The following is a 19,237-nucleotide window of genomic DNA, read 5'->3' as shown; positions in this document are numbered from 1 at the left end:
TGCAAAACTAATGCTTGCAATGGATTCAGAATCTTGAAAACCCCCTAGTTTGACATGTCACATGCTATAGTATAATGTAAGTATAATGAAATTTGGAATTTTCTTTTGCCTTATATTGGTTGATAATGGTACCCCAACTTTCAGCAGCTCTCACAAAGCTAGTGGTAAGCATTTTTTGTGCAGATTTGCCACAACTTAAGCTAACTTTACCTAACTATAGGGTTGTCAACATACTGAAGCACAAAGTGCTCTAAAATATCCTGATAGATGGCTGTGTTGACTCTGGACTTGATACAACACAGTGGATGACACCAGCAGATGACCTGCAGCCACAGCTGCAGCTATAAGAAAAAATATGTTTTTTTGCATTTTGTATTATGAATAAAATAAATACATGAATAATGTGGTGCAGAATCACACACATGCATGCAGGCATACCCACTCCTGGCCACGCCCACCCACTCCTGGCCACGCCCACCCAGGCACACCCACTCCTGGCCAGGCCCACCCAAGACTTCAGTTCTGGCTTCACCACTGATGGCATGACACCCCAAATCATCACTGACAGCGAAAACTCAACACACATCTATCAGAATATTTTACTAGTACATTGTGCTTCAGTATGTTGACAAGCTTTATGGAGATGCTGATTTGTTTCTTTCCAGATCGATTTGGCACCTGCCCACAGGGCCAAAACGACTAGTAGGTCTAGTCTAGTCTAGTGTACTAACCATGGTATTACTAGGTATTACTGTGCTTAACTGACCAGCCAACAGTCCTGACCTATAGGTTGTATTGTCAAGAGGAAAGTGTGAGACATGAGACTCAACAATACAAAACTTACAGCTGCAAACCTGGGCTTCCATAACGCCTCAACAGTACCACAGGCTGGTCACCTCCATGCCACGCCCCATTGATGAAATTATTTGTTCAAAAGTAGCCCAGACCAAGACCAGACCATACAATATACTTTTCAGATGGTCGACATTTCTCGATAAAAAAATAAAAAAAATGTAGTAGCCCAGCTAACCCTAACCCTAACCCTATAGCTTAAAGTAAAGACATACTGTACATGTATTCAAGTAATTACAGAAATACAGTACATTCTATAGCTTAAAGTAAAGACATACCGTATTCAAGTAATTACAGAAATACAGTACATTCTATAGCTTAAAGTAAAGACATACCGTATTCAAGTAATTACAGAAATACAGTACATTCTATAGCTTAAAGTAAAGACATACTGTATTCAAGTAATTACAGAAATACAGTACATTCTATAGCTTAAAGTAAAGACATACTGTATTCAAGTCATTACAAAATACAGTACATTCTATAGCTTAAAGTAAAGACATACCGTATTCAAGTAATTACAGAAATACAGTACATTCTATGCAAGTAAATGTCCACTTGTTATTGTCCACTTGGAAAAAACCACCAGTGTCTAAACAGCAGCAATGGTGAGATTGCTGCTGTTTAGATTGAATAAATCCTGAATATGTGGCTCATTGAGATACAGAACCACGATAGAATACACACATGACATTATTCATGTATTAAAAAGTAAAAATGCATTTTAAATTTGTATTTAAATTGAGTCTGGGATATCTATTATTCAGCACATTTAAGACTGTCCTACAACTACAGTAAGAAAGTAAATGCATTTATATATACATGTATATATATATATATATATATATATATATATATATATATATATATACATATACACACACACACACACACACACACACACACACACACACACACACACACACACACACACACACACACACACACACATATATGGCAGCGGTGGCCGAACGGATTGCGGAGCGGTCTTGATACCGGAAGGTCGCCAGTTCGAATCAGCGGTCCGACACGTTAAAATTACCACCGCTGAAGTGCCCTTGAACAAGGCATTGAACCACTACGATGAAATGTTCTATGAGCAGGGCCTGGCTGGAAACAAGTTATTGAGCTTAGCCCAGATACCCTGGGTAAATATAGTAATCATTTCATTTCATTTCACACACACACGGCACCCAGGCTTTTATTTATTTCCGTTCGCATTCGGCTAGTAGTGATCAAGTCATAGCATCAAGCCTCCAGGAGGTGGCGCCAGTGTAAAGCGGTCAGTCCGCCACGATTAAAAAGACAAGTCACAAGTCACACACACACAACTCTCGTCTCGCGTTGTTTGGACCGCCGCTGCCTTTGACCCCAAGCGGGACGTTAGCGGGACTTTGAAACAAGTGCGTCTTTACCGTTGAGTGGAAGTGGAACAGCAAATAGGTAGAGACTAGAGACTGGGGTCCATTTGGTTGGTGTTCCTGACCGGAGTATGACCGAGGAGAGGAGAGGAGGACTCCACATTATCACACAGAGAAGAGAGACAGAACCCCGGCGGCTCTGAGAGACAGACAGGCGGACAGACAGACAGACAGGTAACCGCTAGCCTAACTCCAGCTAGCTGTTAGCATAAGGCTAGCAGCCGCACATTGCATCACGTTAGCATGGACTAGCATTAGCATGCTAGCTCTGGTCCGTACATATAGCTCGCAACGCATTAGAGCTCTGGACCAGAGCTAGCATGCTAATGCATGCTAATGCTAGCTCTGGTCCATAGCTCTAATGCGTTGGAGCTATGGACCAGCATGCTAGCTCTGATAAGTGTCGCTACGCATGTTGACCAACAGAGCAGCATCTTCTCTGTCAGGACCTTAGGGCTTAGAGTATATATTACGGTCAGGACGGGCGTTGTTGTTGTCCAACATGCAGGCGGTGAACAGTCATGTTTACACAGAAACTATACATGTTAATACTAAAAGCTGCTAAACGTCCATTTGGAAACTATAGCAGTTGTTGCTGACCGCAACGAACGGTTAGCTCGGTGTGTTAGCTTAGCGTCAATAATGCTAACACTAACATACACAGTTTCCATGTGAATTCCTGTGGTTCAGACTGGTTGACCTGTAAGATGTCCACTCTGAGAGTGATGTTGAGTAAGATGTCCACTCTACGGACATATGTGAGAGTAATGTTCAGTCATGGTTGACCTGTAAGATATCCACTCTGAGAGTAATGTCCAGTCTGTCCGTTAACGGTCAACGTACGAACTCTGAAGAAAAGCGGTGTTCAACATAATCCCACATGACCTTTACTTTACAAGACCGTTTGTTTGGGATTGTCAATTTGTCACTGTAAATTACTTAACCAACGGGAATAAATGTTATGTGTTGACACTCAAAGACTGATAGAGAATAAATGTTATGTGTTGACACTCAGAGACTGATAGATACAACCAACCAACCATGTGTTGACACTCAGAAACTGATAGAGAATAAATGTTATGTGTTGACACTCAGAAACTGATAGAGAATACATGTTATGTGTTGACACTCAGAGACTGATAGATACAAACAACCATGTGTTGACACTCAGAGACTGATAGAGAATAAATGTTATGTGTTGATACTCAGAGACTGATGGATACAACCAACCACACATTGACAGCCTGTGTGGTTGTTTGTGTCATCATCATGTTGGAACAACCTGGGATGACTTCTGATCACGTGACGGAAAAGAGGCAGACTGGATTAGTAGTACATGGTGTCATCATGTAAACACAACAGTAATATTAGTAGTTCATGGTGTCATGTAAACAACAGTACTATTAGTAGTACATGGTGTCATGTAAACACAACAGTAATATTAGTAGTACATGGTGTCGTGTAAACACAACTGTAATATTAGTAGTACATGGTGTCATGTAAACACAACAGTAATATTAGTAGTACATGGTGTCATGTAAACACAACAGTAATATTAGTAGTACATGGTGTCATGTAAACAACAGTAATATTAGTAGTACATGGTGTCATGTAAACAACAGTACTATTAGTAGTACACGGTGTCATGTAAACAACAGTACTATTAGTAGTACATGGTGTCATGTAAACACAACAGTAATATTAGTAGTACATGGTGTCATGTAAACACACCAGTAATATTAGTAGTACATGGTGGCATGTAAACAACAGTAATATTAGTAGTCTGAAAAAATCTGTATATTATTTACGCTGAATATTTAAAGCACGTAATTGCATCACATTCAACCAATATTTTATTTGGGTAAACTGACTAAAACGGAGAATGGAGATTAAACCAACGAATGTCAATGTCTGTTTAACATCATTATGTCAATTTACTACCTTGCATGTAGCTGACATGTTTGTGTGGGAGACTACTGAGTTAGACCAGATATACACTACAAGTACACGTTATGTTGAATCCTATACGAGGGGCATTGTTTTTTTTTTGTGGGTTCGTTGTATTAGTCTAGCTCTGGTCCACTTATCCTTAAGGCTATGGAGCATACTTTTATTTCTCTTAGTGTTCACATGATTCTCTAATACGATCCTGCATCGCATCCATTCCACATAGACTGACAGTGTCTGTGGATGTCAACATGTGCAAGTCCTGACATGTGGTTACCAAGTGGCAGCATGCAGTATTCTACTTGAATCCTCAGTGTAGTTGTGCAGTGTGGTGGCAGCTAGGGGGCAGTGTGGTGGCAGGCAGCTAGGGGGGCAGTGTCTGAGATTGAGTTGGCTTTGGATGTAACATTAGTGTTAACCCATTTAGACCTGAGGACGATTCTACAAATGTCTTCTAAATCAGTTTTCTAGGGTTTTCTGAAAAACCCTATGTTTCTATGTCAGTGGTTCTCAAACATGTTCATGTCAAGGACCCCCAAACATATTTGTAATTGGCCGCCGACCCCCAAGTCCCAACTGAAAATATCTTGTTCCAGGGACCCCCCCAGAAGCAAAGATTTGAGTTAAAAACGTTTGCTCTGAAAGAATTCAAAGATTTGCACCACATTTTCATGATTTTTCAAAAATAGCAGACCTACAAGCTTGTAGCGTGGCACTCGGTGCCGTGCTATGAGCTTGTAGATCTGCTATTTTTCAATTGCTAAAGTGTAACATAATGCTTAAAAACACAAAGGGGTTCCCGCCCAGGCAGTCAGACAGCGTATTAGTTAACCAACAGTCCCTTAGCTTAACATAAATCATCCCATTCATAGTTTGTCATGTATATCTATCTTTATCTGTGGAAGATAACCATTCAATTATATCTTATATGTTTTACTTTTTATTATCATGATCTAGGAAATGTGGGTTAGTGTATATGTTGCAGTTTCACTGTACAAGCCGTTTGTACTTTAGACTTGCACGGCTTAATCTTTGAGACAAGCATCTGCTACTGGCAGGATCAACCAGGGCAGGTAGGCCTCCTGTTCTGCCGCCCTGTAAAGATATAGGCCACTCTAGGCTCTCATGTAGTTAATGGTAATCGGGGTCATTGGAGACTGGAGTAACCGTAACCACCAACCCAGCGAAAGTTGGCCCACATACTGCAGACGAATATGTTAGCAGCTGTTACAAGTGATAACTGAGTGTCAAACTGCTGACAACTGGGCTGCAACAGAGCTGAAAGGCAGCTTTTGTTGCAGTCGGACCCAGGAAAGCCCAGCAGATAAAGAACTTCTAGATGTGGATAGAGCGGGTGGCATGTTGGCTGTTGGGTTGTTTTCCTCAGAGACTGGCTGGGATGGGACAGAAACCCCAACCACGGGCATTGTTAGGCATATATAAGATTGTTTAGAAAAATAATAATAATTCAGCCCTGCTTGGCTATATTACAAAAATAAAATAATAATAATTCAGCCCTGTTTGGCTATATTACAAAAATCACACCCGTGTCAACTGAGTGGTGCAACTCCCCCCCCCCCCCCCCCCCCCCCTCCTATCTCTCTCTCTCTCTCATTAGCAGGCAACAGTGCAGCACTATCTCTCTCTCTGTTTCTGGCACAACAGTGCCACTTTTGCCCCTACTGCTACTCATAGTCACATAGGTTAACACAGGCATTGCTGTTCCTTGGAGTGGTTGCACCACTCAAAAATATCAGTACTTGACATTTAAACATGATGTACTGCAGACTGGTTGCTAATGAAATATTGTTTTTAAAGAAAAGAAAACGGCTGCTAATTAATTAGACACCGTCTTTCACCAGAGACACTGCAGTGCAACAGGTCACAGCTTATCGAAAAGGAATAATTACTATATTCCTTTTGGAAAAAATAGTAGGCAGTTAAATATATATATAAGTCAATATCATTAGTAGTGACATTTTTTTTTTCTCCAGAGGACATATTTGTTTTTGTTAGAAGCAGCGGTAAGAAGAATGTGGGCTCCCCTTCCGTCATTTATGGTTTATGTTAACATGATGTGCTTTTTTATGACAAAATAAGTAAAAGTTGACCTTGTGGGACAGCCAATATTGTGTGACTATAGGACACAGCCTGGACATCCTGGGTGTTCATTTAACTCGGGGCAGATTCACACCAACTATGGTCCCGGGTACGGCATTGTGCACTAGGGACCACTTGGTAGATGCTGTGGTAGTGTTGCTGAGTACCATTCACCCAACCATCCAGATGTTGTGGTAGTGTTGCTGAGTACCATGAACCAGCTTTGACGATGGAGAGGGCCACTATATTTCCACACTCACTCCAGAGAGACATATTGCATGCATGTCATAGCAAAAATAGCCGATCTACAAGTTTGAACTTGTAGATCGGCTATTTTTGCTATATTTGAATTGAAATCCTGAATAATGTTTTGCTTGTTTTTAATTGGGATCCCTCTCATTTTAACTAAATACAAATATATTGGACATAAAAAAGACTAACATTATTTGTTACTAATTTAGACTAAGTAATTCAAGCGGGGCATGTTTGGAATTTTATTATGTAACAGCTGAAATCAATAACATCAGTATTCCGAAATTAATCTGAGGGCTACATTAAGTGAAGGTGGGAGCCGCATGTGGCCCACGGGCCGCCAGTTGCCCATGTAGGCCCTAGGAGATGGGAGGTCGGAGCCCAGAACCAGGACAATCAGTCACAACATAAAATACTTTGTATTTTTAGAACATAACCTTCTGCACATATTGTACTTTATACTTTACTTTCATTATGTGTACTTTCTGCTGAAGTCTATATCCGGTGAATTTGTTCTCCACATATTTGTAGTTGTACACATCCTTATTGCTGCCAAAAATATTCGTCTTAAGCTCTAGTATTTTTTTCCTTTATTTTTGTTTATTTAAGTATTATTATTGTTTGCATTGTTATTCTGCAGAGCATGTCACACCAACATGTTCCTGCTTGTACCTGTATGATTATGAACCTTGAATCTGATCATGGCTTCTGCTGTGTTGATATTTATCACTGTCTGTGATAACATGTTGTGTCTTGTTGTGTGTATAAATCCAGGGATGTTATCACCGTCTGTGAATGTGATGCGTGATACTTCTTATTGTGTGTGAATGCAGTGATGTTCTGACTGACACATGTCATATTATGCTATGCAGTGATGTTCTGACTCTGTGACACATGTCATATTATGCTTTGCAGTGAGAAGATGCGTGACCTTACCGCCCAGGTCACCAGCAGTCTGCTGCCCTTCCCACAAGTGACCATCGATGCTCTGGGCGAGGATGAGATCACTCTGGACACCGTGCTGCAGGGGCGCTTCAGTGTCGGTAAGTTAACGTTGCTTCAGGGGCGCTTCAGTGTCGGTAAGCTAACGTTGCTTCAGGGGCGCTTCAGTGTCGGTAAGCTAACGTTGCTTCAGGGGCGCTTCAGTGTCGGTAAGCTAACGTTGCTTCAGGGGCGCTTCAGTGTCGGTAAGCTAACGTTGCTACAGGGGCGCTTCAGTGTCGGTAAGCTAACGTTGCTTCAGGGGCGCTTCAGTGTCGGTAAGCTAACGTTTCTTCAGGGGCGCTTCAGTGTCGGTAAGCTAACGTTGCTGCAGGGGCGCTTCAGTGTCTGTAAGCTAACGTTGCTTCAGGGGCGCTTCAGTGTCGGTAAGCTAACGTTGCTTCAGGGGCGCTTCAGTGTCTGTAAGCTAACGTTGCTTCAGGGGCGCTTCAGTGTCGGTAAGCTAACGTTGCTTCAGGGGCGCTTCAATGTCGGTAAGCTAACGTTGCTTCAGGGGCACTTCAATGTCGGTAAGCTAACGTTGCTTCAGGGGCGCTTCAGTGTCGGTAAGCTAACGTTGCTTCAGGGGCGCTTCAGTGTCGGTAAGCTAACGTTGCTACAGGGGCCCTTCAGTGTCGGTAAGCTAACGTTGCTTCAGGGGCGCTTCAATGTCGGTAAGCTAACGTTGTTATGACTGTAAGTCAGTGGTTCCCAAAGTGGGGACCCCTAGGGGTACTTGCGGGAGTTCCATGGGGTCCCCAGCTACATGATAGTTTGGAACCAAATGGACTCTTATGGGTCTGTAACTCTGAGTGTTTACAAATGGTCTGTTTGGTTCCATTTGTACACTCTCAGAGTTAAATTAACATTGATTTTACAATATAAATTGGGGGTCCCAGAGATAGAAATGCCATTAAATAGGAATCCGTAGCCTAATGCATGCCAAACTGGGGGGTCCTTGAAATGAAAATAGTTGAAAATCACCGCTAGAGCTGTAAAAATCTTCTCTTATGGGGGTCCCTGGCATATCTTTTCTAATGGGGGGGTCCCGTGGATGAGTGTCATTTTGGGGGTCCTTGACGTGAAAAAGTTTGGGAACCACTGCTGTAAGTAACTTATTTACCATATTGATCTCTTCAAGTGACACCAATGACATACTTCTCTCAGATGTGGTGTTAACTTCAAACTTGTCCCTTCAAGCCACACTGGTTTGAAACGGCCATTTCCAGTTTCAGCATCCTTGTTTCAGATTACATGATTCATGTCTATACGATGATCACACATTGGGTGTGTATATCCCTGTAAGACCCACCATTGCAATAATACAACATATTTGAATTCATTTATTTCCCCCCCCCTGTTCTTTTTTCACCTAAACGTCATCATTGATGTTCATTGCCATGCCATTGGTCATGATATTTGCATATGAATACCCCAGGCTGAAATTCACAAAAATGTAAAATCTCTGGACTCTGCAATTTTGAACCTATGACCTTTGACCTTTAACCCTGATAAAAAAACTGTTTTTTTGTGATCATTAGAATGTCTAGAAAATGTTTTATTTTATTATTGTGAAAGATATCCCCCAAATGTAAATTATTTATTATTATTATTATAAATGTGCATACAATTTGCTAATTTCCTCTACAAAGTCCTAGTAGTACAAGTAGTAGTAAGGTTGACATCTCTTTTTTGCAAGTAGAAATGTATACGGGTCTTGCAGGGGCATGCAAACCGGTCTTTGGTGTGTGTGTAGGTCGCAGTGGGATGGCCTGGCTGGCCTGTGGCCCCCAGTTGGAGGTGGTTCATGTTGTGTGTGTGTGTGTGTGTGTGTGTACAGGTCGCAGTGGGATGGCCTGGCTGGCCTGTGGCCCCCAGTTGGAGGTGGTTCATGCTGTGACTGGGGAGCGTCTCTCTGCATACTGCTTCAGTGGTGGAGGTGAACACCCGCCTCGCGTGCTGGCTGCCAGGGACTTCAGCTGGCTCAAGAGGTCAGTAATGCTTTTTCAGCATATGTAAATTGTTTCACTGAGTTTTTGATATATTTTATATGTTTAACAGCATTGGCGTTGGGCAGGCCAAGCCGTCTAGAACAAGGTTTATCTGCATGTCTGTCCCCCTGTCAATAAACAGGAATGCCCCTGGCCATGAAAGCTAGCTCTGGTCCATAGCTCTAATGCTGTTGCATTTAGAGCTATGTTACCGATGCATTCCGGGGCTCGCATGAATGCAGACCAGCCTCTCGTCTTTAGTGTAAATAAAAATAACGTTTTTGCTACTCACCAAAACAAAGGCAGGTTGTGTCTTTAGAAAGCCTACTTTCCTTAGTGGAAGCACTCTGAGCAACCCCCCCCCCCCACCACGCGTATAAACGGTACTTTTTGGCCAGAAAGGGATTTTGTTTCTACCGCCTTCTACCGATATTGCCCAGAGAATACCCTCATAGAGAATATGTTTCCTCCAGTGAGTGCTTCCACTAAGGAAAGTAGGCTTTCTAATGACACCCACCTTTTGTTTTTGGTGTGTAGCAAAACGTTATTTTTATTTACACTAAAAATGAGAGGCTGGTCTGCATTCATGCGAGCCCCGGAAGTTGACGGTAACATAGCTCTAAATGCAACGCATTAGAGCTATGGACCAGAGCATTAGAGCTATGGACCAGTAGCATTAGAGCTATGGACCAGTAGCATTAGAGCTATGGACCAGAGCATTAGAGCTATGGACCAGATCATTAGAGCTACATGAAAGCCTGAAGTGCCTGGTGTTGAAACTGCCTGTGATAAGAGTGTGACTGAAGTGTTCCAAATCAAACCTTATTTATAAAGCACATTTTAAATTACTAATTAAAATCACATTTTGGCTCCAGAACCTTCAATGTACCAAAAAGGCTGTGAAGGGTAGTAATAATAGCACATTGTGTTGCGCCTCCTGAAAGATATTCCATAGATATTGTATCTGGTTCCAGGTCTGGTCTGCTGGTGGGTCTGGAGGAGGCAGATAGCAGCATCTTGTGTCTGTATGACTTAGGTCTGTCTCGTGTGGTCAAAGCTGTGGCGATACCAGGCAGGGTAAGTCATGGATCATGCAATCAGAACTGCAACCTCACTTCCAATCTTCCGCCGTAGTCTGAAAACTGTAGCACTTACCCTAGCCCCTTAGATAGCACTTTATGTAGACTTAGATAGCATTTGATACAGACTTATAGCATGTTATGTAGACAGCACTAGAATTGCATTTTATGTTGTCATAGCACTTTATAGTATATATGTATAGTATAGTATAGTATAGTATTATATGTATAGTTTCATTATATAGATACTCCACTGTTACGTTCTTAGCTTACGTATGATTCATGATAACTACTTTTATGTGATGTATTGCCATGCTTTTTGTTCTTGCTTAATGTAAGTCGCTCTGGATTAAGAGCGTCTGATAAATGCCTAAATTGTAATGGATGGAGCTCTTTCTGATACCTCTGTTTTGGTTAGGTTCCAAGCTAAGAATAGTTAAATGAAGACTGTTGTCTTACTGTGCCATCATGCTCTTGTTCAGATTTTATCCATTGAGCCATTGGCGAGTTTTGGTGGAGTCAACGTGTCCACGCAGCACCTCCACCAGAGCCTCCGCTGGTTCTTTGGCATCGCTGCCGTGGTCACGGATCTAGGCCATGTTCTGCTGGTCGACCTCTGTCTCGACGACGCGTCCTGCAGTCAGAGTGAACTGGAGGCTTCAGGTGAGGACGTGTGTGTGTGTGTGTGTGTGTGTGTGTAGTAGTAGTAGTAGTATGTGAAAAAAAAGAAATCACGGGGGGAAAAAATGTGGTAAAACAATAATCTACGGACACGATCATTTTGCATGCCCGCATCCGACCTCATGTTATAACAAATAAAATCCACGTAGGAAATTTTTAGGGGAACATGTTTTAGCCTGACAAGCAGACCCGATTCAATGGGAAACCCACATTGTGTAACACATGCCGATATTTTGACTAAGTACAATAATTGCAACTGCAAACAACTTTGTTTGGTTTAAGCTATGTTAAATCCACTGTTGCCCACTATTAGTATTTCTTACTGAGTTGTGCTTGCTAATACTACTAGCCTACATTAAAAATATACTGTATAGGCCTATTTGATATGTTTATATATTTTGTTTTATAAAATATATATTTTATAAACATGTGCCATTGTATCATGATTATTAGTGAAGACCTATCATATGAAGATGGGTTGAAAAGTGGTGAAGTGGTCCTTTAAACCAGCGGTTCCCAAAGTGGGGTCCGCGGACCCCTAGGGGTACGCAACGCATAGCCAGGGGGTACCCGAAATAATAATTTAAAAAAATAATAATTAAAATTATGTTTATCCACGTGGTCATTTCTGCCAAGTTGCGCAATAAACGTATTTTTTGTGTTGTTCATTGTGTTTCTCCCATGTTTGCTTTGGGCCAATAGCTGACATGATTACTAAAACTACAACATCAGTGAACCTGTCGTGACCCCAAACAGTAACAGCAGGACGCATGCTGCAGAAACAACAAAAAATACTATTGCATTGGCACATGATTGATATTGTAGTAGTGGTTTTGTGTTTATGACTGAAATGATTTAGAAATAATTTAGATTGAAAAGCTTTTAACACAAATAGTTAGAATGGCATCTAAATGTACACTTGTGGTTGTAAGTAGATTCTTATCGGTGTTGCGAGGATGAGGGGGTACCTGGAAAAATGTCTACCCCAAAAGGGGTACCTGGTCCAAAAACGTTTGGGAACCCCTGCTTTAAACCAGCTGAACTTAGGTCCACATTTGTATTACACTTGAATGCACGGTATGCATTTTCATTTTTAAATATTTACTTTCCAATAGAATAGATACTAGTATAACTGTAGAAAATAAAAATAAAAACAACAAAATTCCTTGGTGTGTTGAGAGACAAATGGCGCCCTCTCTAGTTCTGTATGTGACTCTAACACGTTCTTGGTGTGTTGAGAGACATATGACGGCCTCTCTAGTTCTGTATGTGATTCTAACATTCTAACGTGTTGCCACTAACGCGCTCCGTGCTGCTTCCATTCCGCTCCACCAGTGTGGCGGATAGCAGCGCGCCCATCGTTGCCCGGTGTGTGTGACCAGTACGTCTCTGTGTTGTTCTTCAACAGACCTAGAGGTGGTGCCAAAGTCCCCAGCAGAGATCCCCAGGTTGAGGGAAGTGAGCAGCCGTCAGGGGAAACACCTGTGTCTCCAGCTGAACGGGCCGAGCGGCACCGCCGCTTCCTCTCTGCAGTACATCCCCAGAACCAACCAGCTGGCTGTGGGCTTCTCTGACGGATACCTGCAGCTCTGGAACATGAAGACCCTCAAGAGAGAGTGAGTCTTCACATTTCATTTTTATTTTTTTATACATGGATACTAATGGCCATGCTGGCCCAGAAGCACCATTTTAACAGCTTGTAGATGTGCTGAATGATTTTCAGAATGTTCCCCCTGGGATAGGGATGCTAGGGTTCAGAATGTTACCCCCAGAATAGGGATGCTATGGTTCAGAATGTTACCCCCAGAATAGGGATGCTAGGGTTCAGAATGTTACCCCCGGGATAGGGATGCTAGGGTTCAGAATGTTACCCCTGAGATAGGGATGCTAGGGTTCAGAATGTTACCTCTGGAATAGGGATGCTAGGGTTCAGAATGTTACCCCTGAGATAGGGATACTAGGGTTCAGAATGTTACCTCTGGAATAGGGATACTAGGGTTCAGAATGTTACCTCTGGAATAGGGATGCTAGGGTTCAGAATGTTACCCCTGGGATACGGATGCTAGGGTTCAGAATGTTACCCCTGGAATAGGGATGCTAGGGTTCAGAATGTTACCCCTGGAATAGGGATGCTAGGGTTCAGAATGTTACCCCAGGAATAGGGATGCTAGGGTTCAGATTGTTACCCCAGGAATAGGGATGCTAGGGTTCAGAATGTTACCCCTGGAATAGGGATGCTAGGGTTCAGAATGTTACCCCTGGAAAGTTCTCAACGGGCCCAAAAGTTAAGGCCCGGCCTGGCCCGAAGCTCGGCCCGACCCTAAACATTACCATAATGTTAGGCCCGAAGCCCGACAAAAAAAAAAGAACGCCACTTTAATGATCAGCGCAGCAGCGCGTGCCGTGGTTCAGTGTGTGTTTGTGTGAGTCACAGACCCGGCCCGAAAACGTCGGGTCGGTACCGGTCGGGCCAGGTCGGGTTCGGGCAGAGTTTGAGAACTTTAAGAAGGATGAGGCTGGCAGGGCACTGCATCAGGCACCCAGGACTTGAGGCCAGTAAATTGACCCTATAGCCAAATTCCAATACCCAAAATCTCGGCCACTCGCTCACTCCCACTCGATCACTCGGGGTCATTCCAGCTTGACCCGGAAATGGTTAACGTTCCGATTGTTAAAATGCTCCATCGAGGAGGAGAGTGGAGTCGAGTGGAGGAGCCGAGTGGGCTCTCCGAGACCGCATAGAGCGAGTGTACATCAGGTGCAGGCTCGGTGGGGTATGTTGTCTCCTCGCTGCGGATTTCCGCATCACGTGTACATGTTTTTTTCCTTCTCCAGTGACATAAGTCCGCCTCCTCCACATGTGGCACAGAAAACACTGCTTGAAACCCGATACTATGCACCCCCCCCCCCCATCCACTAGCTGCCGGCCGCTGCGGCTGATGAGACGCTGTCGCTGACCCAACACACACATGCACGCACACACATTAAACTAAAAAGCTTTGCTGTTTGTTGAAGAGACACATTTTCGCTGAATTAATAGAGCAGAGCTTCAGAATGATACAGTAGCCTATGTATAGCCTATGTGAAAGTGAAAGGACCACAACAAGCCACTGGCTTTATTGCGTTGTGTGATATAAGCATAATAAAAGTAGGCTATATTGTGCGCACCTCAAAAGCTATAGTTAATTTCTCTCTGTGCATGCCTGAATGCACAGACTGCTATGAATGACGGTGACAAATATGTATTTATTTATATGTGGACTGAACTGAATATGTAAGTCAGAGAGACTACCTATAATAATTCCTGTTATAGTGTCCGTTATTTGCAAAGACTGTCGGAGGAGGGACTGTCCGAGGAGGGGAGGGGAGGGGGGGGGGGGGGGTATTTATACGAGCAAAAAGGAACGCGGGCTGCGGGCAGGTCAGGAATTCCCTTCACATTCACAATCATATAAAATAAAAGTGTGCGCATCCTGGCTTATTCACTATTTCAGGAATAAATAGCCTTGTTGCACATGTTACCAATACATACACATTGGCCTCGGTTACATGCACAAAAATGAATTGTCTATTCTGTAGACTGTATGGCTCTGGGTTCAGAGTTCCAGTGATCCAGCTGTGTGACACTGTATTGTTCCACCACTTTTGCTTTGGCAATGTAAACGTATGTTTTCCCATGCCAATAAAGCCCTTTGAATTGAATTGAATTGATTCACGTCATAAGTGATCGCGGAATGTGCCGTCGCTTTGAAATGACAGCGGAGTACATTCCGATTCTAGAGGCAAATCCACTCCACCACTCTGTCCTCGCATTGAATCCACTCCTCCTCGCTGGGGGCGGAGCCGAGGAGCGAGTGGAGGACGCGAGGGGAGTGAGCGAGTGTGAAAGTTGCGGTATTGGAATTTGGCTTATGGGAGCCAACCCAGGGCAAAGCCAGGAGGGGAAAGAAGCGTACCACCTATGTAGACGTGCTGCAGAGCGACAGCTTGGCTGACAACACTGCAGAGCTCAAGAACCTGATGTTGGATAGGAAATTGTGGAGGGCAGCGATCCAGGAATCCCAAATTGGTGCTGGCTAGACCTCACTCTGGTAGCAACTAACTTTGACATGAACAGTTGTCAAATGTGAAACAAGCCTGATGACTCATTTTATCTGTGTAAAAAAGGGAAATCTATAAAGTATTTGTACTGGGTGTCGTGACCTTGTTGTGTGTGTCCAGGTATCACGCCCAGCTGGAGGGAGGCAGGGTGCCAGTCCATGTCTTCACCTATAATGGTTTTGTTGTTCCAGGTATCACGCCCAGCTGGAGGGAGGCAGGGTGCCAGTCCATGTCTTCACCTATAATGGTTTTGTTGTTCCAGGTATCACGCCCAGCTGGAGGGAGGCAGGGTGCCAGTCCATGTCTTCACCTATAATGGTTTTGTTGTTCCAGGTATCACGCCCAGCTGGAGGGAGGCAGGGTTCCAGTCCATGCCTTCACCTTCCAGGAGCCGGAGAACGACCCCAGGAACTGTTGCTACCTCTGGGCTGTTCAGTCTGCTCAGGACCTGTGAGTCATTAACAAATAGGAATGTGGGGGATGTCATTGGTGTGGTGGGCTGTGTAGCAACATTTTAATTTTGCTAAATAAACATTATTGAGAATGTGACTTTCCCTTTTTAAGCTTTGTTTTGTTTTCCCTCCAGGGAGGGAGATGTGTTGAGCCTTCACTTACTGCAGTTAGCGTTCAGTGAACGCAAGTGTCTGTCTTCCGGAAGGATCCTCTATGAGGTCAGTGGCACTCTTATCTATAGATCGTCACAGTCCCGCCCCCTCGAGAGACCCGGAAAATAATTCCCGTTCATTTTCCTCATAGACTTTTCAAAATGTATTTATTTAAAGACGTTTACGCTGCGGACAAAGCCAACTCGAGTTGTGACACATCATGACAATAAACAATGTTTTGGGCTGAACAAATAATTAGAAAGAAGAAAAAAACACTTTTTTGTTTTTCTTCTTTGTAATTATTTGTTTGGTCCAAAATATTGTTTGTTTGTCATGATTTGTCACAACTCGAGTTTTAACAGCTTGTAGATGTGCTGAATGATTTTCAGAATGTTCCCCCTGGGATAGGGATGCTAGGGTTCAGAATGTTACGCCCAGAATAGGGATGCTAGGGTTCAGAATGTTACACCCATAATAGGGATGCTAGGGTTCAGAATGTTACCCCTGGGATAGGGATGCTAGAGTTCAGAATGTTACCCCCAGAATAGGGATGCTAGGGTTCAGAATGTTACCCCTGGGATAAGGATGCTAGGGTTCAGAATGTTACCTCTGGAATAGGGATGCTAGGGTTCAGAATGTTACCCCCAGAATAGGGATGCTAGGGTTCAGAATGTTACCTCTGGAATAGGGATACTAGGGTTCAGAATGTTACCTCTGGAATAGGGATGCTATGGTTCAGAATGTTACCCCTGGGATACGGATGCTAGGGTTCAGAATGTTACCCCTGAGATAGGGATGCTAGGGTTTTATTTAAAGACATTTACGCTGCGGACAAAGCCAACTCGAGTTGTGACACATCATGACAATAAACAATGTTTTGGGCTGAACAAATAATTAGAAAGAAGAAAAAAACGGCAGGTTACAACACTTTTTTTTGTTTTTGTTCTTTGTAATTATTTGTTTGGTCCAAAATATTGTTTGTTTGTCATGATTTGTCACAACTCGAGTTGGCTTTGTACGACGCTTAAAAGGTCTTTAAATAAATACTTTTTGAAATGTCTATGGGAAAAATGCATTGGGAATTATTTCCTGGGCCTGGCGTCATCATGAAAGGGGGCGGGACTGCAACGCTCTATAGGCCCTGTTTTATTTTACATTGTCCCATCTCTCCACTCCTGCTGTCCCATCTCTCCTCTCCCTCTGTCCCATCTCTCCTCTCCCTCTGTCCCATCCCTCCTGCTGTCCCATGTCTCCAGGGTCTGGAGTATTGTGATGAGCGCTTCAGTCAGGATCTGAGTGGAACCTCATTCCCTCTCAGGGTCCAGACGTCAAACAGCCGCCTGCTGAGCTGTCAGACCATCGAGAAGTTCAGACCCCACCCTGACCGAGATGACAGCATGAACGAAGGTTGGTCTGTGTGAGATAATGTAATGTGATGTTTTTATACCCATCCATCTTCAACCGCTTATCCGTAGTTGGGGCGTGGGGGCAACAGCGCGTTCCAGACTTCCCTCTCCAGAGCAACATTAGTGACTTCCTCCTGGGGGATCCCGAGGGGGGGAGGGAGAGAAAGAGGTGTGGGCGTATCTTTAGTTTTTGAGTGGTGCAACCACTCCCTTACAGAGCCGTGTGGCTGGCTGGGTCTGAGCACGAAAACAGCATGGTTGTTTTTCACTACATGTGCGCAACCAAACACACACGCACAAATGAACTGTGTATATATGATGATTTAGGGTGTGCCAGTACAGTAGAGGGTACAGTAGAGGGACCCCCACATGGTAACTCTGTCATTTCTCTACCGTTTCGGACGCGGGCCGCCTCGCCGGAACCGGACCGGCACCCTGGGTGCGTTCCTGTGGGTCTGGAACTTCTCCCCCCACACGGAGTTGCACCACTCACTTCACACGGGTGTGATTTTATTAATGATGTGCACTGGCCTACGCACCTGTTCATACACCATATATATATATATATATATATATATATATATATATATCTAGGTGTGTGAAAGCTTTTTTTCTACAGTAAATTGTATAGAATGTGTGTCCACCCAGTGGCCTTCCCAGACACCAGTGTATAGAGAGAGTGTGTGTGTGTGTGTGTGTGTGTGTGTGTGTGTGTGTGTGTGTGTGTGTGTGTGTGTGTGTGTGTGTGTGTGTGTGTGTGTGTGTGTGTGTGTGTGTGTGTGTGTGTGTGTGTGTGTGTGTGTGTGTGTGTGTGTGTGTGTGTGTGTGTGTGTGTGTGTGTGTGTGTGTGTGTGTGTGTGTGTGTGTGTGTGTGTCCACCCAGCGGCCTCCCCAGACACCAGTGTATAGAATGTGTGTCCACCCAGCGGCCTCTCCAGACACCAGTGTATATAATGTGTGTGTCTGTGTGTCCACCCAGCGGCCTCCCCATACACCAGCGTGTCCATGTAATATGTGTGTGTCCACCCAGCGGCCTCCCCAGACACCAGCGTGTCCATGTAATGTGTGTGTGTCTGTGTGTCCACCCAGCGGCCTCCCCAGACACCAGCGTGTCCATGTTCACCTGGCAGTGCAAGCCCTACGGCCAGGGGAACCCCTCCACCTACATCGGGGTGTTTGACATCAACCGCTGGTACCACGCCCAGATGCCCGACTCTCTGAGGTACCTGCAACCCACTGTTGTTTTTGAGTTTTAGTCATTAGTCTCTTGAATTGTTTTTAATTTAGTTTTAGTCAAATTTTAGTCACCCGGAATGTTTTAGTGTTAGTTTAGTTTTAGTCGACTAAATGTCATGCGATTTTAGTCGACTAAATCTACAGGTGATTTTGTCGAACAAAATTTATTTTGGCGGGCCTTGTTGCCGTCGTAATGACTGTTTTCTCTTGTCCACTAGTATAGTCCCTTCCTGACATTTTAGTCTAGTTTTATTTGTTGACAACATTGTCAGTATTTTTAGTCTTATTGTTTTGGTATTCAGACAGCCAGCAATGAGTAAAACGCTCCCGAAAATAATTTTGTCTCTGTGACACATCTAGGGGCCGCAATCTGCATTCAATGATGTTCCTAGAAGCTTTGTCATTGTTCGAAAAAACCCGGTCGAAATGACTAACCAATCGGGAAGTAGACGGGCAAATCGACCAATGACTAATCTTCTAGGAACATCTTTGAATGCATATTGTGGCCCCTAGATGTGTCACATAGACTAAATGCTTTTGGGAGCGTTTTACGCATTGCTGGCTGTCTGAATACCAAAAAAATAA

At 43.7% G+C, this 19,237-nt stretch overlaps 1 protein-coding gene across 1 annotated transcript in view; it reads left to right on the top strand.

The window, feature by feature from the left end:
- Positions 1-2,198: 2,198 nt before the first annotated feature.
- The window catches only part of ahctf1 (AT hook containing transcription factor 1), a 54,495-nt gene continuing 37,456 nt past the window's right edge, over positions 2,199-19,237 (top strand). The window contains exons 1-10 of the mRNA XM_079496724.1: positions 2,199-2,447; positions 7,488-7,615; positions 9,394-9,544; positions 10,519-10,621; positions 11,106-11,286; positions 12,713-12,920; positions 15,739-15,855; positions 15,992-16,076; positions 17,267-17,417; positions 18,506-18,638. Coding sequence (XP_079352850.1) covers positions 7,495-7,615; positions 9,394-9,544; positions 10,519-10,621; positions 11,106-11,286; positions 12,713-12,920; positions 15,739-15,855; positions 15,992-16,076; positions 17,267-17,417; positions 18,506-18,638 — 1,250 coding nt within the window. The 5' untranslated portion in view covers positions 2,199-2,447; positions 7,488-7,494. The remainder of the gene's footprint in view (positions 2,448-7,487; positions 7,616-9,393; positions 9,545-10,518; positions 10,622-11,105; positions 11,287-12,712; positions 12,921-15,738; positions 15,856-15,991; positions 16,077-17,266; positions 17,418-18,505; positions 18,639-19,237) is intronic.

The sequence above is a fragment of the Electrona antarctica genome (genome assembly GCF_951216825.1).
Source record: "Electrona antarctica genome assembly, chromosome: 3".
Classification (NCBI taxonomy): Eukaryota; Metazoa; Chordata; class Actinopteri; order Myctophiformes; family Myctophidae; genus Electrona; species Electrona antarctica.
Note: the sequence above shows the minus strand (reverse complement) of the source record. Positions and strands in the feature narration are given on the sequence as shown.